Below are 25,955 nucleotides of genomic sequence, written 5' to 3'. Positions count from 1 at the left end.
CCGGCAATTCCTGTGGGGTACCCAATTCCTGCTCAAGACAGATCACAAACCGTTGGTGAAGGTATTGACATCGTGCGGACATGCAAGCGCCACACCCAGGATTTCCAAAATGTCCCTAAAGTTACTAGAATTCAGGTACGATGTGGAATACATCCCAGGAAACAGGAACCGAGTGGCGGACTACTTGAGTAGAGCAGCGGCCAAGGAGCCTGGAGAGGAAGACCCGGCAGACAGAGGAGAGATGGTAGCTCTCATAGAAGACCAAGAGAGGCTAATCAGCCAACAAGAATGGACTGAAGCATATGAGGAAGATACCGATATCAAGGAAGTGAGAGCGCATATCACGCAAGGATGGCCAGACAAGAGAAATGTGAAGACGAACCTTAGACCATATTATGAAGTAAAGGAGGAACTGTCAGTAGGAGATAAGGGGATATTCATATACAGAGGAGACAAAGTGATTCCACCAAGGAACCTCATTCACAAGTTGTTGGACTTATTACATGAAGGCCATTTGGGCATCGGAAAACTTAAGGCCAGATCAAAACAAAATTATTGGTGGCCAGGTATGGACATAAGAGCAGAGAGGCATGTCAGGGAGTGTCCACAATGTCAGGGAGCTGACAAAACACTGAGACCACTACGTCCAGCCCTAGGAAAGTTCGATACTCCCTCCAACCCGTGGGAAGAGTTGTCCATAGACATCTTAGGACCTGTGCTTGATGACCAGGGCACGCAGAAGTACGTGTGTGTCCTCATAGATCGTTATTCTAAGTGGCCAGAGATAAAGGTGAGCGAATCCATGGACACTGAGAACATTTTGAAGTTTTTGTCTGAAACGTTCACAAGGGAAGGAATCCCCAAGTCCATCTTAAGCGATAATGGGCCACAATTCACGCCAGACAGATGGAAGCAATTCATGGCGAGAAATGGCATCAACATCAGACACACGGCAATTTACCACCCAGCGGGAAACGGCCTAGTTGAACGATTTAACAGGGTAGTGATGGGAGCCATACAAGCGGCCATATCCAGCAATAAAGACTGGGAAAAAGCGATAGAGAACATGGTGTGGGCCTACAGAATAACTCCCACAGGCACGGGGTACAGCCCATTTCAAATATTGAGAGGACGTGAACCCTTCACGCATGACAACAGGGTCTGGAAGGAAAAGGTGATAACCAGTGAGTGGTCCCCTGCAGTAGTGCGGGCAAATCTGGAAAGAGCACAAACAATCTACACCGACCACTACAACAAACGGAGGAATGTGAAAGAGACTGGCCTGGAAAAGGGAGAGTGGGTGAGAGTAAAGTTAGCCACTCTACAAAAGAAAGGAGACAGCAAATATAGCAAGCCGTTACAAGTCAAAGAAGTATATGATCGGGCGGCCCTGCTGAGCGACGGAAATGTGTGGTCACAGGACCGCATGGCCCGGTGCAACAAGGTACTGAGGTGGGAACGAACTGGTACGGGAAGTGAAGACATGGATGAGTTGAACGTGGAAAGTGGGCAAGAGGAAAGTGAGCAACGTGATGGAGCAAGTGCAGTGGAGACACGAGAAGGTGAAGAAGCGAGGGAGAATCAAGGAGCTGAGAGGGTTCAATCGGGAGGAAATACCAATGGTGATGGAGCAGTGAGTGAAGACATGGAAGGAACCGGAACGCAGTTACAAGGCACTCAAGAGAACACTGGTAAGGTAACCAGAAGTGGGAGGCAGGTGGTAAGACCTTCCAGATTCCGAGACTTTGAGCTGGACAACGAAGAGTAAGTGACTAATTAAGACATTGGGAAAAGGGGGAGATATGTAGCGGTCTAGTCTTCGCACGTCACGCGTACGTGACGTGCGGCGGCTATCTTGGCGCCAGATGCGCGCGCATTCAGTGTGCGCTGGGAACTGCAGGGAGCAGAGCGCCGGCCGGCGCTCCTCGGGAATTAATTACTTGTATGACTAATAAATACAAGTTTGATCAACTACACCTGCTGCCTGTCATTAATATACATCTTTACACCTATATGTTTTAAAAGTCCATCTGTTTGTAATCAGTCAGAAATATTTACGATCTAATTTGATATAGTTGACAAATTTTTGAGGGGTGGGGGTCTGTTTAAAAACAAATACGCTTTATTTGGCGATGGCGAACTCATTGGTGATTCTTTATTGTTTTAAGCAACTAAAAAAACGTTGCTTCCTCTTGATTTAGCTAAGAAAAACTTGGCTAACCATGAGACAGCCCTCCCTTAGCTAACACCCCCGCCCCGCCTCCGCACCCGCCCCATCCCGCCCCGCCCCGCCCCCATCCCCATCCCCATCCCCATCCCAATCCCCAGCCCACTGAGCCTTCTGAAGACAGCCACGCCGCTTTGCAGCTCCTACACCTCTTTCAACTGTCCTCATAGCCATGCAGATAATCTGTCACTCTGGGATACGAATACGACCGCCGGGCCCCTTTACCGAAACCACACAGACATAGGAAGTAATTTACGTGACGTATTTGTCACGTGACGATGCGTTTTTGAAAGGGGGGCGTTGCTCTTATTGAAACTCGTGCACCGTTCTGCGACTGTTGTGCTGGAGGCTGGGGCTGGTGAATAAGAGGGGCATGGCAGAATGCCTGGAGGTACTTACTTCTACATTCCTGTTGTGAGCTCATGATTCAGCCTGGTGTTTAACCAACATATACTGTTTTATTCAAATGCGGTAGTTTCATTATTTTCATCGGGAATCAAGCCGGTAATATAGTAGGCGAATAATAGAGCTCTTTTAAATGAGGGAGCGCTTTTGATGTGGGACTGTGGACCAATGAGCTCGCCTGTACATCAGTGCAAGTTTAAATAACAATTAATGGAAGCCTAACGCGTACATTCCAAAAGACCCGATTCTAACGGGGGACTCCCGATTTTTTAAGGCATAAGGTGATTTATTTTTGCTCTGTCCCACCTGAACTCGCCTCTGCCTAGAAGCCAATGGGGTAAATACGTTCTCCCGATTATTGTTTTTAACATCTCCCACTTCCCTCTTTTCAAATTTTGGCACGTATGGCTTGTAAAAAATGAAACGACAAGTAAGCAGACATCACTGTATACATTCTAATCCACAAGAACTCCAAGGAGATCTCTCCACCATTTCTCCCTCCAGCCTCTACCTGCTCAGACCTAGTAACAAGCTAAGTGGACTATGATCATAAAATAGGACGGACGTACCTACAGAGCTCACAAATATGCCAGCTTACTGAAACCCATATACTGCATGCACTTCCTCACCCATCATATCAATAAGTTTCTGCTCAAATAACACAATAAATGATCCCAGTGGTCATCACTCATTGCACGAAAACACTTCCCACGTAGGATCAAAACAAAGACAATACACTTTCAGCCAGACACCCTGCACTGTGTAGCTTGTTGCCAATTTGGTGAAGTGCTTCACAGAAGTTGTAAGTGCTTTATCAATGTTGCAATACAATAAAATAACTAAAAGTGGATGCTAGACTCTGTTTGGGAGACCACAGGCCAGACGGAGACTATTGGGCCCAACTATGGTGACTGAGGTTATTTACCACAGATGCTCAAGAGTCTTCCCCTAATAGTTAGGCTGACTAGGCCAGGTACAACCTTTTCTGCACTTTCTCAGGGAGGTCATGTGGGGTGCAAGAGCTCAACAGTCAACCAACTGGCACAAGAAAATAATGTACGTCCCAGTGTTTCTCTTTTATGGCAAAAGAAAAAACTTTAATATCACTGCACTATTTATATTACACAATTAAATGTGAATAATGTACATCATTGTACTAAGCTGAATTCAAACAATAAATCACAGCACTTGCCTCTTCTTCCCAGTAATCATTTTGCCTCTTGCCATGGAGGTCCTGCTATTATCAACCCCAGGCCCTCTGCAGATTTTGGCAAAGTTTAGGCTCAGGTGTATATGTCTCAAAAAGTTCTCACTGATTCAATGAGCAACTCAGTTTAATGTCTTTATCGTTGTTTTTCAAATAGTCTGAAGCAAGTGTTGGGCTTACCCTTTACGCCTTAGTCTTTTGTCTCCCTAGTGCATGGTGCAGTCTAGGCCTAGCTGTGTACCTGCTTTGATCACAGTAGTCTGGACTGTTTGGGGGACTCCCGCCCTCACTTCTTGAGCCTTTGTTAGTGGGGGAGCTGTGGCGATAGCCTCACTTAGACAAAGGTTCTGCATGACCTCTGGTCTCAGGGAGGCTGGCATGTGCAGCAACACTCAATTAAAAAAGTTCTGTCCTTCCGGTCGGCTGCAGTCCAGCACTCAGCAGTGGCAGTTGCGGCCTCCATAGTGAGTTCCTCATGATGCTGTCTTTCGAGGCAGTGACGGCCCCTAACGCTATCAGAATTTTCCACTTTGGCCGCGATGTGGCTTTCTTCTTCCTCACTGGCGGCAGCATGCTATTGAGCGTGTTGCAGGCTGCCAGGCTACACGACCAGTCGCTATCTAGTGCAAACTTGGTGTAGCCTAATCTCAAACTACGAATCTCTGTACTAAGTGTTCTTCTCTGCCCTAACCTCATCATTCTACCCATATCTAGTAACTACCATTTGACTATTGGTTCTGCCAGTTAAAAAGTGACTATTGTTGAGGCAAGTGCTGAATTTCAGTTCCCACAGGGCTCTTTCCAATGTTGACCTTACCACTGGCATACTTTCATTTCTTAAATGCAGCACTAATGGGATTAATCTCTTGAGTTCTTGTTTGTTAGGTAGTGTTTTGAATATAGATAAAATGGGGAGAATGGTTTAGAAAAGTAAAACGGTAAGTTGTTATAGGTTGTAGTGGACATGTGCTCCTGTTAGTTGTGTGAATTGGCTAACAACTAAAATTAACTTATGCATAGGGTCCTGGGGACCACATTCCCATGGGCTGTGTATATTTAAGGGGAGGGAGGTGTGAGGCTCCCCTCCCCAAGCCGTTTTCGGCCTGAGGATCCTATCTCCAGAGTCCCAATCTAATTGTTATCGGGAAGGAGGTGCGGCCACCCTTCCCGAGTCTTGTTTGGCCCCCAGCATGCCATCCACTGGGCCCAGTGTATTTAATGAGGGTTGCGGGTCCTGTGGCCCCCCTTCAAGCTCTCAAAAGGCCTGGGATCCCATCCTCCGGGGCCGGCTCACTTGCTGTGTCCGGGTAAACCACTCCCAGGACACAGTTGTTTCCCTCCCTGCACCGGGGCATTTTCAAATCTCCTGCGTGCTGGAGCTTTCAGAATGCTTCTGCCGGCTGGGAGCAGACTTGTTAATGTTAATGTTATGGGGAATTTATAAAGCGCACAGCTACTCCAAGGAGTGTCCCGGCGCTAAGAGGTCCCCCTTTAAAAAGAGAGACAGTTTGCATTCACAATCCTGCACAACTATATTACTAAAGGAACAGCCTGGTTTTAAGATGGCGTCTGAAGCTAAGAAGCTCTCGCTCCTGGCTGAGGGAAAGAGGAAGCGAGTTCCATAGTCTTCCCACTACCACCTGGGAAGAACGTCCCCCCTTTCTAGTACGGATGAATTTTGGCACCAATAACAGATGTTGGGCCGATGACCTCAACGTCCTGGCTGGAATATAGGGTGTAATTCTCTTTCTGATGTACTGAGCCCCGCTGTTATGGAGAGCCTTAAAGGCCAGCACCAGAGACCTAAAGTCAATCCTATTTTTCACTGAAAGCCAGTGTAAGGTTTTTAAATGACTCGCCATGTGAGTCCTAGGCCCTACCAAAGAGACCGCTCCGGCTGCTGCATTTTGAACAACCTGAAGGCGGCCCAATAAATAGTTTGGGAAGCCCAGGTATAATACATTGGCATAATGCAGCCTTGACATAACCAAGGCTTGGACTACTGTCTTCCTAGGGGACAGTGGCAGCAGTGGTAGGAAGTTCCTCATCATTTTTAAAAGTCTGAAACACGTGCCAGCCACAGATTGAACCTGTGACTTCATGGAAAGATTCGAGTCAAGCAAGACTCCGAGATTCTTCACAGTGGTAACAGGACTGGATGGCGGAGGCTGATCCTGAGGCCACCAATTCCGCCATTCATCACCAGGGGTGTGTCCAAAAAAGATAATGTCAGTTTTGGCGGAATTGCATGATAGTTGGTTTTGTCGAAACCTATCAAACACTTTAGTCAGGCATCGATGTATTGAATTTTCATTTAGCGGCTTAACCTTTTCATACGTTAACAACAATTGGGAGTCATCTGCATAAGTTATAATTTTAGCCCTGTGTTTCTCCGTTAGTCGCGCCAATAAAGCCATATAAATATTAAGTTGGGCTCAAAACTGAGCTCTAGGGCACTCCAACATTCAATGATGGACTATCCCCTGAGAAAGGTGGGAACCAGACAGATTGCTGACGCCCTTCCAAAAAAGAAGAAAACGACCTGAGAACTGTGCCCCCAAAGCCACATTCACTGAGTCTCTGTAATAGTCATCCATGGGGTACGGTGTCAAAAGCCGCCGAGAGGTCATGCAGTATTAATACTGCCTTCCCTCCTCTGTCAAGGGTGGATTTGATACTTTTGGTGACTTCTAATAAGGCCGTTTCAGTACTATAATTTGCTCTGAACCCCGATTGGCTGGGATGAAGAGCATTTGTGGCCTCAATGAAGTCAGTAATAACCCCATTCACATACTTCTCCAACGCCTTGGCAAAGAAAGGAAGCAGTGTTATAGGCCTGTTACTGCTTACTACTGCTGGGTCAGCTAAGGGTTTCTTCAAAAGAGGAAGGACTTTGCCCTGTTTCCACTTCGCTGGGACCTTTCCTTCAGTCAGGGAAAGGTTCAGAACTTGATTAACAGCTGGATTCAGAACCTCAGCGACAGATGATACAATTTTCGCAGGGCACGGATCCACAGGCGACCCAGATTTGAGCGCCTTCATGATGGTAAGTGAGGTATCCAGGGAGACAGGAGAAAAATCCAAGAATATTTCCTCCCTAGAGTATTCTTTAAGGTCTGGCACATGGTCCTGATTCGTACAGGTAGGCATATCAAATGTGTCTTGTATCTTTAGATCGGTTTCCCTGCCCGTATTGATGCAGTCAGGGAAACAGAAGAACAGATTGCTCCTGTCTGGAAGGAGCAGCATAAATAGCTGCTCCCTCCGGCGGGAGCAATGCCGGCTCCAACACCAATGTGTACTTGATGGTTGACCCTGGTGAGCACCTGGGCACCCACCTATTTAAAATGGAGGCCCCAAGGGATGTGGTCCTGGGACCATAATAGGCTCGCTGAAGGGGCCCCTATGGCCCCCTCCTCTTGAAAAAATATAAAAATACACAGCCCTGGGGAATGGGGTCACCTGGGTTTAATGAGACTTGTGGAGGGAGCCATGGCCCCCCTCTCCTTTTAAATGAATACGGCCTTGGGGAATGGGGTCCCAATGACCTAAAGAGGCTTGAGGAGGGGTTCACATGGCCCCTCTCTTCTTTTAAATAATGCACTGCCCAGGGGATAGAGTCCCTGGGGCTCAATAATGATAATGAGGAGGCGCATATGCCCCTCCCCTTATTTTTATCAAATTTGGCCCCTGGGTATGGGGTCTCCAGGGCCCAAAAAGGCTTGGGGAGACGGCACACCCCTCCCATATTTAATTGTCTCTGGCCAAGAGACTTGGGGTCCCGGGCCTGATAAGACTTGGGGTCCCTCGGCCTGATAAGACTTGGGGAGGGGGGCCATGCAGCCCATCTCATCTCTTAAACAAAAAATGGTCCCATGGTATGGGGTCCCCGGGGCCTATGAAGGGTCAGGGACGGGGGCACATGGCCCCCTCCCCTTTTTTGATTGGTTTGGCTCTGGGGAATGGGATCCCTGGGGCCTAATACGGCTAGGGGAAGGGTGCTGCACTCCCACCTCCCCAGACTTTTCGGCCCTGGGGTAAGGGATCCCCGGGGCCCAAGAAGACTTGCGGAGGGGGACTGAATGTCCTACTCTCATGTTTAATTGTATTTGGCCCAGGGGGATGGGGTCCCTGGGGCCAGTTAAGGGTTGAGGCAGCCTGCCGCCTCCCCTTAATATATGTTTTGCCCCCAGAGGATGGGCTCACCGGAGCCCGAAGGCCAACTCTACCAAGTGCATGCCAAAGGCAGTGCACGGTTGGAAGCCTGCTGGGGGATTGGCCACAGGGCCTGGTGGCAGGGGAAGCTCTGTGACCAAACCCCGCTGTGCACGGACAGCTGCCTGCGGGGAGTTGGAATCAGTAACACAGGCTCTGCAGATAACCCCACGCCACGAATGAGCAAAGACCGTGCACGGTGTGGGGTTGGCTTCCTCCAGGTGTCTGCCTGTGGGGAGTTAGACGTAGGGTCTGGCTGCAAACCTGATCCTGCGGCAAACACCATGTGTGGTGAAAGGCTGTGCGCAGCATGAGATTGGCTTGCTGCAGAGGGTGTTTGGCTGCCAACCGCCGGTTGCTCACAGGCCCTGTGGTCAAGGCTGTGCACCAGGCGCGCAACACCCATTGGACTCAAAAGGCTTCAGCCACCCGTTGTGTGTGGCAGCCCTGGATGAGACAGCTTCCCGGGCACACACACAACCGCACCCGAGTACTTCACAGGTCTTTTAAAGACCTTTTGCTTGTTAATGAGGCTTTGATGTTTTCACCCTTTCTTAGAGCCCCTGCAGCTCCACTCTGCCTTTTGCTTGAAGAATCAGCCCCCCGAAATATTTTCTTAGACCCCCCGTAATTTTATTCTAGTTGCGCCTCTGCTGTGCACAGTGTGTGGATGGCTGCCTGTGCAAGGTTTGCCGCAGGGCCTGGCAGCAGGCCAGCTCTGCAGACAATCCCGCAGTGGGGGGTTGGCTTTACGTATTGTAATAAAACTTTACTTTATGTTAACAAACTGCTAGAAATTCAATAAAAAAAGCACATAGGATTGGTGTATGAGCCCCAGGAATCCCATTGCCTTGGGTGAAAACAAATACACAGGGGAGGAGGGCTTGCTGCCCCCTCCCTGAGCCTTAATAGACCTTGTGGACCATATCCCTGGAGCCAAATACAATTAAAAAATGGAGTGGGGCCATATTGCTGCACTCTCCTAGCCTTCTTGACCCCCAAACCTCATTAGGCCCTGGGAACCTCATCCCCAGGCCCCTATGTATTTTGAAGGGTAGGGGGGGCACATGGCCCCATTCCCGAGCCTAATTAAGCTCCGGGGACACCAAAGCTTTACTTCTAACCCGTCCTCTGAAGCAAAACAAGCACAGGTTAGTACCTGGTGTTCACAGTCTTGTATGTTATGTAGAGACTGTCATGCTGAGACAATTCTGTCTAATAACTCAAGGCTGCTTTCAATAAATAATGTTTTAAATAGAATCTTTCTACTGTTGGCAACTTTTTCTTCAGATCCAAAAACTTTTGTGGAACATGCTGAACACTAGTATTCAACTGTCACCTACACACAGCTACTCTTCAATACAAACATTTTTCATTTAAAAAAAAAATTTTTTTTAAAATATATTTTTATTGCAGGAATTAGTCAAAATTACATGTCGGACCAGCAATACAATTACAGGGATAAAATAGTAGACACTTCAGATCCCCCGTGAGAAAACGTCATAGGTACACAGCCATTCAGCCCACAACCCAAGGGTCGGGCGGCGAACACAGGTGGGGAACTGATAGAAGGTCTAAGCTGGTCCGGATAATCCCACGGGCTTCATCTGCTTTTCTAGATCAACCTACCAAAAGGCAAAAAAAAAACTCCCCCCCAACAGCCCAATGATTCAACTTATTCCCCCCCCAACCCCGCCATCAGTGTGTAGTATTGTGTGTAGGAAGAGCCTATGGGAAAAACCCCAGATGACTATTTTCATATCTGTATCGTGAACGGTTATGGGGACTCAGATTGTGCTGCATCTTCACCCTCGGAATCGCTGGAAGCGCAATAATCTCTGAGGGCCTGCACTAACGTCTCCCATTCCAGTGCTGATTCTAGCGCTCTCTCGTTGTGCTGCCGCCTAGCCAATTGGTATCGCAGAGTGCTCTCCCCCGCAGCCCATTTCAGAAGTTCGCCGTGCCACTTAACTCCCGTCGGACCAACTCTTGCCTTCCAATTCCTGGTCACCTCCCCTTTAGCGAGGATAAGCCCCAAATCAATAAATCTACTCGAAATTTTATTTTTTGGGGTATGCGGGAACCAGTGTAAGAGCCCCACCGCCGCGTCGACCGATAACGATCACGCCGTTACCCTATTCAGAGTATCCTCTATCACAAGCCAATAGGGGGACAGCGCCGGGCAGGACCACAACATATGAAGGAGGTCCGCCTCAGGCGCCCGGCACCTGGGGCACTCTGCCGAATCCGTGGCGAAGTACTGCTGAATCCTCGCCGGGGTCAAATAGGCTCTGTGGAGTATGTAAAAATGAACTAGCTGGAATCGGGCATGGCGTACGCCCTTCGAGGCTCGGCGCATGAGTTGTGACCAGGTCGTCTCCTGTATCTCTTTCCCTATGTCGGCCTCCCAACTATACAGGCACGTGACTGTCTTGATCGTCCCCGCGGACATCATAACATACTGGCACACCGGAGACGTAGGCAGTTCCTCTAACCCACTTTTCCAGTGCGCCTGAATCGCTCGGACCAGAGCCGTGTGCAAGAGGAAGTCGCCTCGGGGAACATCGAAACGGTCTAGGATCTCTTGGAAGGGCAGTAACACCCCGTCCGCATAAAGGTCCCCCACCAGTTGTAGTCCCGCGTCCTCCCACTGCCCTAGGCGTGACCAATCTCCCCCGTGAGGCAGGGCCGTCAGCATCCCCAGCGGTATTTCTGGTGCATACGGAAGCCTTAACTGTCCCCGGGCGTGGGCGCAATTCCAGCATAATCGAATGGTCTTTTCTTCGAGCGTCAGGTCCTGCAGGGCCAAACGTTGCCGCAGTGTGATGAAGGAGATAACATGCCTGGGCATCCCCGTGCCCCTCCCAATCTCCGGGCCGCGAAACTCCCTCGCGACCTCCTGGGTGAAGGTCTGCAATTGCGCCGCCAGGTAATATTTCTCAAAATCTGGCACCGCAAGGCCACCCTCAGGCTTTGGCCTCATCAGGGTCTTGAGAGCCACTCTCCGGCGGCCCGAACCCCAGAGGAATCCCACCACCATGGATCGCAATAGCCGAAAGGTGGCCGGCGGGATCCAAATCGGAAGCGCTCGAAAGCAGTAGAGCAACCGGGGGAGGGCCACCATTTTCAGTAGAGCAATCCGCCCTGCCACCGAAAGCGGCAGGGTAGCCCAAAATTCCATACTACCGCGCAACGGGCTATGTTCCCATCCAGGAGGTCGGTGGGGTCGTGGTATATGTATACCCCCAGGTACTTCAAGCAGCTGGGTTCCCACCTAATTTCCCCATTGATGTCAGGTCTGGGCGTTCCCCTGCGAACCGGGAACAGACCAGTCTTGGCCCAATTCACCCGAAGGCCCGAGACCTCCCCAAAAGACGTTAGTGCCGTCGCAGCCCCATGCAAGGCGGCATTCGGATCCTCGAGGAAGAGCAGCAGGTCATCAGCATATAGCGAGATATAATGCGGGCCAGATGGTGTCCGCAAACCGCTGAAGGAGACCCCGGACCGGATCAGCAGCGCCAGTGGCTCCACCGCTAGCGCGAAGAGTAGTGGGGACAGTGAACAGCCCTGTCTCGTGCCTCGCTCCACCGGATATTGTTGGGAAATCAGCGGGCCTGCCCTCACCCTGGCCGACGCCGAGGCATAAAGTACTATGGTCCACCTGACAAAGCACTCCCCCAGATCAAAACGCAGCAGCACTCTACGCAGGTAGTCCCATTCCAAACTATCGAAGGCCTTTTCCAGATCGACCGAAAGAATCACCGGGCACGGGGCCTCTGTGTGCGGTTCCCCCAGCAAGCGAAACAGCCTGCGTATATTCATGGTCGTGTTTCGCTTGGGAATGAATCCAGCTTGGTCCTCGTGTACTAAAGAGCGCATGTGCCCTAGCAGCCTCGATGCCAATATGCTGCTTAGGATCTTATAATCGACCGTCAGCATAGATAATGGTCGGTAGGACGCCGGGTCAGTCGACTCTCTGCCAGGTTTGAGGAGGGGAACTACTAAGGCCTCACACATCGAGCCGGGGAGGCGGCCCAATCGCTTCGCCTCTCTGTAGACTATCAACAGTCGAGGCGCCAAGAGGTCAACGTAGGTGGAGTAGAATTCAACCGGAAGGCCATCCAGGCCCGGGGTCTTATTCCTCGCCATCCCTTTAATGGCACTACGGATTTCACCTAGTTCGATGTCGGAGCCCAGAGCCTTCGCCACATCGGGCTCCAGCGTTGGCAACTCTAAGGGTTGCAAATACTCATCAATCAGGGCGGGGTCTCTGGCCGAGTTACTGCGGTACAGCTGTTCATAGTAGCGCTGGTAGCAGCCTAAAATCTCCGGCTGGGTGTGCACCTCAGATCCCTCCGCCGTGCGCATGGACGTCGTTAGAGAGGTCCGGCGTGTGGGATTGGCTAGCCACGCTAACAGCGCGCCCGACCTATCCCCCTCCGTGAGCGACCTAATGGTGTAGGCCTTATAATCGAAGCAGCGCAGCCTTTCGACTTCCGAAGCCACCGCCTCTCTTGCCGCCGCCGTACGCTCCTGGAGTTCAGGATGACCGGGGCGGCGAAGTTCCATCTCACGGAGCTTCCGATCAGCCGTGGCCAAGTCATCAAGGATGACTCGCCGCATGCCATCTTTTTTAGAAATACAGTAGCCCCTGACCACTACCTTAAAGGCGTCCCACTCTGACGCTCTCGATCCCGCAGTGCCCCCATTGGACGCAAAATAATCCGAGATTTTGTCCTCCAGGTCCGCCTTAAAGACTATGTCCTCCAAGATCTCCGAGCGCAATTTCCAGGTGGGCACACTAGGGACCCCGGGAAACCCACGGAACTCCGCTAGGAGGGGGTTGTGGTCCGAGATGGTCCTGGTCAAATATTCAGAGTGGACCGCTGCGGACACCAGCTCTACTGATCCTAGAAGCCCATCCAGTCGCACGTGCAATTCATGTAGGCCAGAAAAATAGGAGTAGTCTCTAGAGTCGGGGTGCTGCGCCCTCCAGACATCCGTGAGCCCCCAGTGCGTCTGCCATTCCTTCCTCCCTTTAGCCACTCGGCGGACTGGAGAGTCCGGGAGAGGGGGGTGCGAGCGGTCGGCCTCCACGTCTACTACTGAATTAAAATCACCACCCAGCAAGAGGGTTCCCGAAAGAAAATGGGCCAATGAACCCGATAACCCGGAGAGGAAGGCAAGCTGGTCCACATTAGGTGCATAAATACAGCAAATATTCAAGTCCCTACCCCCCAGTGTGCCACGTAGCGACCCTCCGGATCCACCACCGATTTCGCAACCTGAAAGGGAACCCCAGCCCTGATCCATATTAGCGCCCCCCTTGCGTAAGCTGAGTATGAGGTGTAGAAGACCTGCCCTCTCCATCTACGCTGTAGCGCCCCCCCTTCCGCCTTGGTGAGATGAGTTTCCTGCAGCAGCGCTATCTGTACCCCTCTATGCACTAGATAAGCGTGAACCTTGTGTCGTCTAGACATTGTGTGAAGCCCCCGTACATTCCAAGTGATGCATTTCACATTATCAATTTCAGCCATTGTCCCATACTGTCAGTCCCGGGCTTTCCCACCAAGGCTCTAACAAAGAGCAAGCGACAGTCAAGTCAACACTGATGGCGGCCATCTTCCCCAACAAAGACCCAACACCCGTCTGAAATAAACCCCTTCCCACCCACCCCAGAACAGGACCCAAATAGCTCAATCTAGTTCCCATCCAAACCATGTCTCCAACAACCCCCCAATCCCCGACTAATCCTGCGGTCGCCACCGCAGGGAAGCCTTAAGGGCTAGGTGCGGGCTGGGCGCCAGTAATGGGCCTTCGAGTCTCGGACTACCGAGACTAAATTGAGCCCAAGTAAAAAAAAAACGACAGCTCGATCGGGAATCCCCCACCCCCGCATCGGATCAAGTCACCAATCGCCTCCCCTACCACCCCCGCTGCAATCCCCCACCCAAATGGAAGTAGCTCACCCAGTCATCCCTGCCCATCCAGCATGCCCTCAGCCGAGTCTGGAGTAACCACTGGCAAGTGAACACTATCGGTCTCTGATTCCTCCGTGTCTGTTTGCGCCCCCTCGCCTCCGGGTTCCGATTCTTCAACAATGGGGCCACTTTGTGAACCAGACAGATTAGACACCATCTTCAGTACTCCTCGCCGCTCCGCCGTTGTCTCCACAGTCGAAGGCTTGCCTGGTTTGCCGCGGCGGCTGCGGAGTCTTTTGGAACGACGTTGTTGACCAGGTTCCACAGCCAACTGGGATGACGAGCCGAAACCATCTTTGCCAGCCCTATAAAGTTCGAGCCAATTGCAGACTTCCTCCGGGGAATCAAAGAACTGGGTTTTGTCGTCAATGATAATACGGAGCCTTGCAGGAAAAAGGAGTGAATACTGGATGCCCTCGCTCCGGAGCTCGCGCTTGACCGCCAGGAAAGAGGTCCGTTTACGTTGGGTCTCATACGTGTAGTCCGGGAAAATGTTCACCTGGCTATTCTCCACCTGATAAGGGCCGTTACGCCTGGCGGCATTAAGGATAAGGTCTCTGTCCCGAAAATGCAATAGATGCGCCACCACCGGACGCGGGGCGCGGCCCTGTTGTGGCGGCCTCGCCGGCACCCTATGTGCCCGTTCCAGGGTGTAGAAGGAGGACAGACCCTCCGGAGCCAAGCTTCCAAGTAGGCCACCATGTCGCCATCCTCTATCTTTTCCGGCAGGCCCACCACCCGAATATTGTTCCGTCTGTTACGCCCTTCTGCGTCCTCTGCCCGTTTTTCCAAGGCATTGATCCGGGATAGGGCATCCTTCATTGTCGCGGCCAGAGTCTTCTGTGCTGGCTCCAGAACCTTCACTGAACTCTTCACCTCCTTAACTCTGTCCGAGAGCTTGCCTTGGTCTGCCCTGAGGAGGCCCAAGCTCGTCGCAACCTGGGCGATGTCTTGTTGTAGAGCCGATCGCGTGGTTGCAATCGCCTCCAGGACCCGGTCAAATTGTTGTTGTAGGTGGGGACCACCAGAGCTCTCCGGGTCAACTCGTTCATCCTTATCCGGCGCCTCCGTGTCCGAGGCGGCCGGGGTGGTCCCCATGGGCCCCCTCGGTTTCCCCATGGCGGTTGAATCCCGTGGAGGAAAGTTCGTCAGAGGCACTACCAAGTGTGGACGTCGACTACGGCACTCCTGGCACGCGGCCGTTGTGCAGAGGACCGTCGATCGTCGTCGCCAGGGCCCACTACTCCTCCTCCTCTTCGGGCCGTGCCACCGCCGTGTCACCGGAGGCCAACGAGGGGGAGGCGGGGACGATCGGCGCCAGGCCGGGTAGGCCCGCCTGGCCGATGAAGACCTTGAATGAGAATCACCAGTGCTGCCGGAAACTCTGTGGCGCCAGGTCGCTGTGCTGCCCATGAAGTGCATGGGGCTCCGGCGAGTTCAGGCACTTAGTGGGGGGCAGCCGGGTGTGTCTCGTGGCATCGTCGTTCCACCCAGGGCCTCCGGTCATCCGTGAGCTGCTCTCGACGAAAATTCGACCAACAATCCGTCTGGGGATGGCCACCGTGCTCAGATCCTCCCAAACCATCAACCAGACTAACGTTTCTCGGAGAGATAGGATGTAGAGAGGATGCGCGGAGCCCTGCTAGGCTTCCACGGGTCTGGGGTCTCGGCAAAGCCATCGAGAAGGTCCGGCGCCATCTTGGGTCCCGCTCCGCGGTCCCCGTAACTTCGCTTTTTCGTCGGAACAACCGGTTTTCGAGTGTCACCGGGCGTCCCAGCAGGCCCCCTCTGACCCGATCTTCGGTTTGCGGGGGTCGGGGTGCCCCGCGGTCTCCGATCTGCAGGATCAATGCGGGCTCAGTCGCGGAGCCGAGCTCTCAGGCGACCATCGCCATCGGCGTCCAAGCCACGCCCCCCAATACAAACATTTTTCATGTGTTTGAAACCTCTACACATCTATGATGCATTAAGAGTACATGCGTTTTGTAAACACTTACACCCAGTAACTGGATATAGGCTGTACAAAATTAGATAGAAAAGGAATATAGTAGTTACTTGCAACTTTGTAAACTATCAAACAAACTAAAAGGCTAATTCATGATGTCATCAGTGATGTCATTTGAGATGTCATCAGTGATGTCATAAGTGATGTCCTAGAACATGTCATGAGTGATGTAATGTGTGGTGGGGTGATTAGCCATGCATGGTGAGATCACAAGTTATAGTTTCCTGAGATAAGTATAATGATAACTGGTATAATGATAACTGATGAATTTCTAGGGTTTTCTGTGTTTACAATTTGAACCTAACTATAACATCCCTGTAACTTTTGGTATTTCAGGGAATTGCTCAGGTTTTTCTAATTTTATTTCCTAACTGTAACATCCCTGTAAATTTTGCTTTCTTCAGTGAATTTCAATGTTGTTATTAAGGTTAATATATAGTTATGAGATTTCTAGGATTTATTTTCAAGCAAATTTAGATATATTTATCACATCTAAATATAACGTGACTTTAACCTTTGGTTGTTTTTGGGAATATATACCCCCTACACTCTATTCTGACACTTTCCAACACTCTACTACACAGCACACCACTGTGCTGTACAAGATGTTATTCCAATTTATGACAGCTTACTCGAGTCTATGCTATGGTGCACTGTGAGCTACCTAGCAGTTGGGCCAACATACTCTGATGATATGAGTGGACTCAGTCCCCATATTCTGATGTTTGTGTTATGCCCGGATAAACAGTCCTACTTGTTTTGTTGGAATTGCATGACGACATGTGTATAAATAAACAGCATATACATTATTTTCTTAATTGTTTTTGGATATAAGAAGAAACTGTTATACACTTTGATTAGTTACTTTTCCTCTTAAATATATGTACTGTACTCTGATGTATATGTAATAGCATAGAAAGGAGCAGAGTCTTATTTAGAGAAACTCACGTTTCGATTGAGATACTGAAGAAAGTAATGTATACTCAGAAATGTCTTGTTCCATATAGAGTAGGTGAGATTTTTTTTGGGGGGGGGGAATAATTGTAGACATAAAAGAAGACATATTCATGACATACATATATATGCTTGTATTCACATATGCATATAGACAACAGTACCATCCCTATATGAAGTATATACCCTTATATCTCCATATATGTATGCACACACCCATAATTATATCTCAATAAATATATATCCATATATGAGCACAAGGGTGTAAACATGCATATTGAAACACACATATATATATATATTTTTTTTGCTTCTAATGTCTTGTACATACTGCTGCTGTACGCTATTGTGTTGTGAATATAGCAGTCATGTAGGAAGAGCTAGCTCTGGACTAATCTGAAGCGGAGATGGCTGGGATCGTATGTTTGACCTAGTAAAGCATCCAAATCTTTGTAAATCTGAAAAAAAAATAGATGAAGAAATTCACGGTCCTACTACACCACATAAAATATGGAGAAACACGAGTCATTTTCATGTTCAATCAGCACACTTAACAAAGCCTTGTTTGGTGTACAGTGTACGGATGCAAACTGTCTTTCTTCATGTTCCAAATTCTAATCTTACAACTGCAGAAAATGCAGCATACTTTTGTCTTTTCTATTGTAGCAAAGTCCTACATGCACATTGCCCTTGTCTGGAGGAGTAAATGCACATAGGTCATAATTTTAAGGATTAGGCTCGACCATTTGCACAATCTGTTCACTCTGCTCAATCAAGTTGGAAGAGCCGCAAAATAAAGGGAATACTTGATTCTGGAACCCTTCCATGTACATGCATTTCTCTGCCGGTTATCATGCCGTTACTCTATACCATTTCTACGCTCAAATTGTAAAGTGGGGACTGGATTATCTTCCACCTTAACTGATAGTGTTACTCCGGGGCGATACGTATGTTCTTGGTACCTAGCACATGGGTGGTGCATGAACACTTCTCATACCAACAAGGATTCTAGCCGGGATCTGATACTGCTTCCCTTCGACGTGATTTGAATATCCTGACTGCACTAATGTGCGTTATTGGTTTGAATAGTGAAAAATCTACTTTTCTTATCAAGACCTGATGAAGTTCCTTTTGCACAAAGGAGCGAAATGTGTTGGCTGTGTGCCAGTTTTTTTAGGTCTCGACTATTATATTCCGCAAGGAATAAATAGACGCGAGAATTGGGGGCAAACCAAAGAATAAACCATCACGGATTTCGTCGAGTGCATGTGCTCATGCATGCGCTTGCCATTTGCTCCCGCCTGCCTCCGAGAGCTTCACTTCAAAGGCATCCGCTCCCCCGCCCCCTGCGTCACACTTTTCACGGCCTAATTGCTTTCACTTTCACGGCCGCGAGGCCGTGTACTCTTCTACGTTTGAATTGACACACGCTGGGATTCACTTGGATTTTTGTGTTAACTCTTGTTATTAATCTTTTGCCTTCTACTACTTAGCAATGGTTTTTATGCTCTGGTTACACTTCGGGCACTATAACTCGTTGAGCACAACGTTTATACTAGTTTTTTAGACTCTTCCCTGTTTAGTGTTGCACTTGCTAAGATATCACGTGGGCATTTCACAACTGCACATCGCCCGCATGTTTTTACTATTTTTTCACCTTACCAGATTCGTTGCACACATGTGGGCTACTAGGTTCGGTTATGAACCTGACAGAATTATACACCCGCTATGGGTGAATACTTCTTGTAAGTGCTGTTTTTTCTGGTCTCATTCACAGATGATTTCACCTGACGAAGGGCACACCGTTGCCCGAAATGCATCAGGATTAATGTAACAATACGTAAATGTTACAACAATGCTTCAAATACAAAACTGCAGTCATATTCCTTGGCCCGCTTTAAATGTAAGCACACATTAAATACGTTTCTTTAGGAGTTCTTCTCTTTGTCTGAGAGCACTCCACACAAGTGCTGGGGTTACTGCTGCACTGTCGCTTGCAAAATCCGTCATTAACCCCCCCCCTCTCACCCCTCCCCCTCAATAGTGCGCTCTCTGCTGTTTTGATACCAGGCGTTTGCAAAATAGGGTTTCTTTCAGTAGAAAAGCAAGGGAAATCGAGAGAAGAGCAGCAGGCTCTCTGCAGAGCTGCCTGCTAAAAAATATTTTTTGCTCCTCCATCCTCTCCGAGAAGTAGTACTGCCACTCATGAGACCCTCCTCTCGCATTGACCCCTCCATTGCCTCAGCTCACCTCTCCTCCCCCTCTTTTCAAAATGCAACTCAAACATTTTGGTACATTTGCTTCCAGCAGCAGCACGATTTTGCTGCGAGCGCTAATGAAAGCCTGCCTTTCCTCATTATCATGCAGCGCTGCTTCTAAACACCTCTTTCATTGTTCAGTGCACACATACTGTACACAGGGCCAGAAAGGTCTAACCACCGAGAGACCCCACAGGACAACTCCACAAACAGCCTTTCTTTGCTTAAAAAAAACGCAGATTATGGGTTTTACCATTCCAGCTGCTTCCCCCAGTGAAAGTTGGGAAACAGTGAATGACCACCCTCCAGCAACATGTTCTATTGCGCGATGATTTCTGTGTTTTGACATGCAAGGGAACGTTATTTGCTAAGAGTTTGCAGCGAGTTACATTCTTGCGGGGAAACACTTGGAGGGAAGAGGATGGGGTACTCTGTCGCACTCTAGCTAAAATGTAGGTGATTTGAATTATAATGAGAACGCACACACTGAATATTTGTGCTTAAATGGGGTACTTCCTCCTAAACCTGCAGAGTTCACACGTATGCAATACGAACCGTATTACACACGGAACACAAAGATAAACATTAAAAGAATTCTGCTAAAGTACTATAGTCAAAAGTGAACATCTATAAGCTGAATTTTGTTGCTTAGATAGGGGCACTCTTTCCTAAAAATGCAGAGTAGGTACGTATGCAATGCAAACCGTATTGCACCCACACGATATAAAGATACACGTTTAAAGGAATTCTAGGGGGCGTGGCCAAGATGGCGGGGTGAGTGGACGCACTCGTCGTGAGCTCCGCCGGCCCTGGGCCCTTAAATCGCTAAAAACTGCACTGATCTCCCCCCCGGTCGCTGCAATTGGCGGCGCAACTGAGAAGAACCCCAGAGTAGCTGCCAAGGGGACATAGACGCTTGTAGCGGCGCTTGGACGGTCCCAGACCCGGAGCCATTGCCGGGAGCAGGAGAGGCCTGGGACGCGAGCCGGAGGTGGAGCCAGAACTTGCCCCGTGGCCGCCGTACACCCCGGTGGGCACGTCGAGGTTGCGGATCTCGCCCCCGGTCCCGGATGCTCATACCCGACCCTGCGGGAGATCTCTGCGGTCCGAGTCGCCTGACCTCCGGGGGCGAGGTGGCAGAGGGGCGTGCCTCGGGGCCGGGCACTACGCGAGGCCGAGGCTTGGGCCTACGCTTTGGGCCCCGGAGGTTCTGGAGGACGCTGTGGCTTGGTGGCGACCCATCAGCACCGAAGACGCGAGTGCCCTACAGTGAGTCGAGGCCCCTGGAGGGACCGCTGGAGGCTGTGACGCCGCTGTAGGAGGGTCTTCCCACGAGGCCGAGGTTGCGGCCTGCACCTCCCGGAGCGCCCCTACCGAGGACTGGAGGCCGGGAAACCACGCTGCCTGCTGCGGAGGGGCTCGGCCGTGTGCCCGATCTTGGAGACGGCCCTTCCCGCAGTGCTGACCCCTGAGCTGACGACGCCTCGGGGAGGCCTGGAATGCCCACCCAGACTCGGCGGAGGTGCAGTGGCACGTTGAGCGAGCAGCACAGTCTCCCCTGCCCATATTGTTGTGGAACGACCGAGGCAGCCTACAGCCCTGGACATCCTGAACATATCAGACCTGATCGAGGGGGGCCGTCCTGCGACCCCCCTGTTTGCGAGGTGCTGGGGGACCTGGGGCTCGTGCCCACGGTGCTGGCCATAGAGGAGGCGGAGACAGGGCTAGCCTGGCCGGGCCTGGGGGCCCTAGTGAACATATATCAATCAAAAAAGGGAGAAGGAAAACTTGTGATCCCACCAAGTTCCTTGGCTTCAAGTATTTTCAATCAAAAAGGGGGAGGGAGGATCACTTGTCCTGTATAACCTGGGTACAGTTCTAACTGGGATGACCCTTGGTAAAAGACCCTCATATACGTGTAGCAATGGTGGTATGGGCGGTATATGTTGATTCTCCGCCTTCGTTTACACGTCTGTGCAAAATCATAGGGTCAATTGGTATGCACCCTCCACCAGGAGGAGAACACCCTAGGTTAAAAACAGTAGTGATTAGTGGCAGTGGGTGATGTGTGAGTGAATTTATAAAAACAATCCAATCATTCCAGGGAAAATGCACTTTATTGTCCGGGATTGAATTGTGGGTTGAGGATATCGCAGAATATGTTTTTAGAAGTAGTTAGGATTCATACATATTCCATCCTCTAGTGTCTAAACAATGGTCGACATGTTTCAGCCGCGTTTCGCTAGTGAACAGCCAGCCCCCGGAGTGAGCGGAACACAGCCCGGATAACGGACCATCGGAGAGGGTCGCCCGGTGGTGCGAACTGATCCACTGGATCCTTGGCGGTGAGGTGTGGGGGAGCAGAAGCCTGGTTTGAAGCGTGCACCAGTGGTTAACCAGAGGCCCCACGGACCATTCGAGAAGGCACCTCCACGTGCAAGATGGCGAACAACAGAGGAGCCAAGAAGGGGGAGCGCACGTTGCCGGACATACTGGGCAGGAGTAACGCGAGACAGGAACGGGGACAGCAGTCTCCAAGCCAACCGGGTGGCTCCCATGGGGCTTACAGAGGGGAGCCACCGGTCACAAGATCTTTCCTTGAATCCCTCTTTAGCTCATTGCGGGAGGATTTTCAAACGCTTAAGCAGGAGGTGGCTGGAGAGGTCCGAGAGATACGGAGGGAGGTTGAGGGACTAGGAGATAGAGTGACCACGGTGGAGGACGCTGGCCACGCCAGGGACGAAGAGATCACGCAATTACAACAGGAGGTTATACGGCTGCGGGACCAGCATCTTGATCTTCAGTCGCACGCGAAGGACCTTGAAAACCCCTCCCGGAGGAACAACATCCGAGTCCGAGGAGTTCCTTCCCGGGAAGAAGGGGAGGATGTGGCTGCGTACCTGGGGGACTTATTGAGAGAAGTACTGGGTGAATCGGCCAATTTCCCCATCCAGATTAACAGGGCGCACAGAGTGGGCCTGCAACGCCGATCCTCAGCGCCTCCTCCCGACATCCTGGCCTTCCTACCGGACTATCCCCTGAAAGAGAGAATCCTACGCGAAGCACGGAAGAGGTCATTCTTAGAATTTCGAGGTCACCGGGTGGCCCTTTACCAGGATCTGGCAGCATCCACCTTGCAGAAACGTAAGGCCTTCAAAATTGCAACTGACTTCCTTCGGGAGCAAGGCACTCAGTACTCCTGGGGGCACCCTTTCCGCCTCATTTTCCATTGGAACGGGACTCTACATCAGCTGCGTTCCCTTCAGGATACTTGTGGGGTACTGGGAATCACTGCCACAGACGACGGAACACACACGCAGCGCCATCGACGCGTCACTAGGGACGGGTGGCAGACAATTCCTGGTCGACGGTCTTCTACTTCCTCAGCACCGCCAGACTCGCCTACGGTCACTGCAGACTTGGACAGTACAGCGAGGGGTGTGACCAATGGCACAGCAGCTAGTGAGGTGGCACTGACGGCTTGAGAGAACTCCTGGGGGAGATCGACATCGCAATAACTGTAATGCAGGTTTTAGGGCCCGGGGGGGTGGGGGGGATACCCATGCGGACATATGCCTACTCCAGGAGACACATCTGCTGCAGCAGGACACACATAGGCTACGCTCTTATAAGTTCCCGTCACAGTTCTTCTCCTCATGTACCACTAAGACAGCGGGGGTGGCGATACTAGTGGCCAGACACTTCAAAGGGGAAATCCTCCACAAATTCACCGAGCAGAGCGGCAGGTTGTTGGCTTATCGGTTCAGGTTGGGGGTCCTCCTTTTACGATTAGGTCCCTGTATAGCCCTAATGAACGGCAAGATCGTTTCCTGCAAGCGGCGGTCGAGGACATCACTGCCTCGCAGGATAGACACATCATATTAGGGGGAGACTATATCATGGTTTTAGATTCCACCATTGATAGGTCGGCGCAGCGCTCCCCGCAGGTCGGGGAATTTTCCACTGATTGTAAAGCTCAGTTAGCAGAGGTGGACCTCCTGGATCTCTGGCGACACTTTCACCCCACGGCTAGGGACTATTCGTACTATTCCCACGCGCACAAGACGTATGCGAGGCTGGACCACCTCTTAGTCACCTCCCCGGTACGAGCGCTGACCTCTGGGTCGGAAATAGGTGTGCTATCTCTATCGGATCATGCCCCGGTCGAGGCCACGTTGTGCCTACCTCCGGCGGTTCCCCTCCCAGGACGTGGCGCCTCCGCGACACGTTGTTGCATAGGAAGGAAGTGGTGGACCGCATTGAGGGTGCGACCCGGGAGTATCTAACCCACAATGACAACTCCGACACCAGCCGGGCCACGCAATGGGCGGCCCTGAAAGCCGTCATCCGAGGGGAATTTTTGGCGATCTCTGCGGATGACAATAGGGAGCGACAAGCCAAGAGGGATGAACTCACAGATAGGGTTTGCGAGCTTGAGCAGATCCACCGGAGGACAGGGGCTCCCAGAATTTGGCGGCAGCTCAAGGAAGCGAGGAAGCTCCTGGCGGCTTTGGACCTTGACCGGGCGAAATACGCTGCCCTCCGACTGCGCCACACCTTTTACACCGGGGGAGGGGGGGGAGCCGTTGCGGCAAACTGCTAGCTAATAGGCTTAGGGTGACTCGCCAGAACCAGTTGGTGAAGGAGACCTCTGATACCCGGCGGGAGCGGTGGTAACGGAGGACACCCACATTGCGGCCGCCTTCTGCAGGTTCTACGCGGATCCTGACGCGGGTGAGCCCCCGGATGAGACGGCTATGACCGCCTATCTGGATTCGGTCACCTTGCCCTCTCTGGATCCATCGCAGGCGGAACACTTAAATCGGGCTATTGGGGTAGAGGAGGTGATCTCCGCTATTGCCAGACTCAAACATGGCAAGGCACCGGGCCCGGATAGATACACTGCGCTCTATTATAAAACGTTTTGCACGACGTTAGCCCCTGTCCTTATCCGCCTCTTTAATTCATTTGCGGATCCTCCTGATCTTCTGTGGGCTTCTATCACAGTCATCCCCAAGCCTGGAAAAGACCCTACGCGTTGTGGATCTTATAGGCCGATCTCTCTTTTGAATATTGATCTGAAGCTGTACACGGGGATCCTGGCGGCACAGTTAGCCCCTTATTTGCCCAGTCTTATTAATCCTGACCAGGCTGGCTTTGTCCCAGGGTGGGTCGTCCAGTGCACAACGGGGTTCCCAGTCATACAGACCATATGCATGCTTCTTGGTTTGCTCAGACATGAATGTTGCACACACATCTATGTTTTTCTTTTTGCTCTGCTGCCTCTGATGGAACACGGAGCTCCTGTATTCTTCGCCCTGCTGGTACTGGGCCTCTATGCTTTCTGTTACGTTCCTTCATATGCCTCCAGACAAATGTAAAATTGTTACCCTGAATGTTCGGGGTTTGAATAATCCTGTTAAGAGACGGGCAGTGCTCTCTCTTCTGGAGAATACCCATGCGGACATATGCCTACTCCAGGAGACACATCTGCTGCAGCAGGACACACATAGGCTACGCTCTTATAAGTTCCCGTCACAGTTCTTCTCCTCATGTACCACTAAGACAGCGGGGGTGGCGATACTAGTGGCCAGACACTTCAAAGGGAAAATCCTCCACAAATTCACCGAGCAGAGGGGCAGGTTGTTGGCTTATCGGTTCAGGTTGGGGGTCTTCCTTTTACGATTAGGTCCCTGTATAGCCCTAATGAACGGCAAGATCGTTTCCTGCAAGCGGCGGTCGAGGACATCACTGCCTCGCAGAATAGACACATCATATTAGGGGGAGACTAGATCATGGTTTTAGATTCCACCATTGATAGGTCGGCGCAGCGACCCCGCAGGTCGGGGAATTTTCCACTGATTGTAAAGCTCAGTTAGCAGAGGTGGACCTCCTGGATCTCTGGCGACACTTGCACCCCACGGCTAGGGACTATTCGTACTATTCCCACGTGCACGAGACGTATGTGAGGCTGGACCACCTCTTAGTCACCTCCCCGGTACGAGCGCTGACCTCTGGGTCGGAAATAGGTGTGCTATCTCTATCGGATCATGCCCCGGTCGAGGCCACGTTGTGCCTACCTCCGGCGGTTTCTCCTCCCAGGACGTGGCGCCTCCGCGACACATTGTTGCATAGGAAGGAAGTGGTGGACCGCATTGAGGGTGCGACCCGGGAATATCTAACCCACAATGACAACTCCGACACCAGCCGGGCCACGCAATGGGCGGCCCTGAAAGCCGTCATCCGAGGGGAATTTTTGGCGATCTCTGCGGCCGACAATAGGGAGCGACAAGCCAAGAGGGATGAACTCACAGATAGGGTTCGCGAGCTTGAGCAGATCCACAGGAGGACAGGGGCCCCCAGAATTTGGCGGCAGCTCAAGGAAGCGAGGAAGCTCCTGGCGGCTTTGGACCTCGACCGGGCGGAATACGCTGCCCTCCGGCTGCGCCACACCTTTTACACCGGGGGGGGACCGTTGCGGCAAACTGCTAGCTAATAGGCTTAGGGTGACTCGCCAGAACCAGTTGGTGAAGGAGACCTATGACCCGGCGGGAGCGGTGGTAACGGAGGACACCCACATTGCGGCCGCCTTCTGCAGGTTCTACGCGGATCTTTACACGGGTGAGCCCCCGGATGAGACGGCTATGACCGCCTATCTGGATTCGGTCACCTTGCCCTCTCTGGATCCATCGCAGGCGGAACA

General features: G+C 51.3%; 1 protein-coding gene across 1 annotated transcript in view; it reads left to right on the top strand.

Moving 5' to 3' along the window:
• The first annotated feature begins 2,557 nt into the window (after positions 1 to 2,557).
• TEX30 (testis expressed 30) overlaps positions 2,558 to 25,955 on the top strand; it is a 284,398-nt gene continuing 261,000 nt past the window's right edge. The window contains exon 1 of the mRNA XM_086947887.1: positions 2,558 to 2,618. Coding sequence (XP_086804013.1) covers positions 2,601 to 2,618 — 18 coding nt within the window. The 5' untranslated portion in view covers positions 2,558 to 2,600. The remainder of the gene's footprint in view (positions 2,619 to 25,955) is intronic.

Source organism: Lissotriton vulgaris, assembly GCF_964263255.1.
Source record: "Lissotriton vulgaris chromosome 8 unlocalized genomic scaffold, aLisVul1.2 SUPER_8_unloc_1, whole genome shotgun sequence".
In the NCBI taxonomy this organism is placed as follows: Eukaryota; Metazoa; Chordata; class Amphibia; order Caudata; family Salamandridae; genus Lissotriton; species Lissotriton vulgaris.
This window is presented reverse-complemented; position numbering and strand designations above follow the sequence as displayed.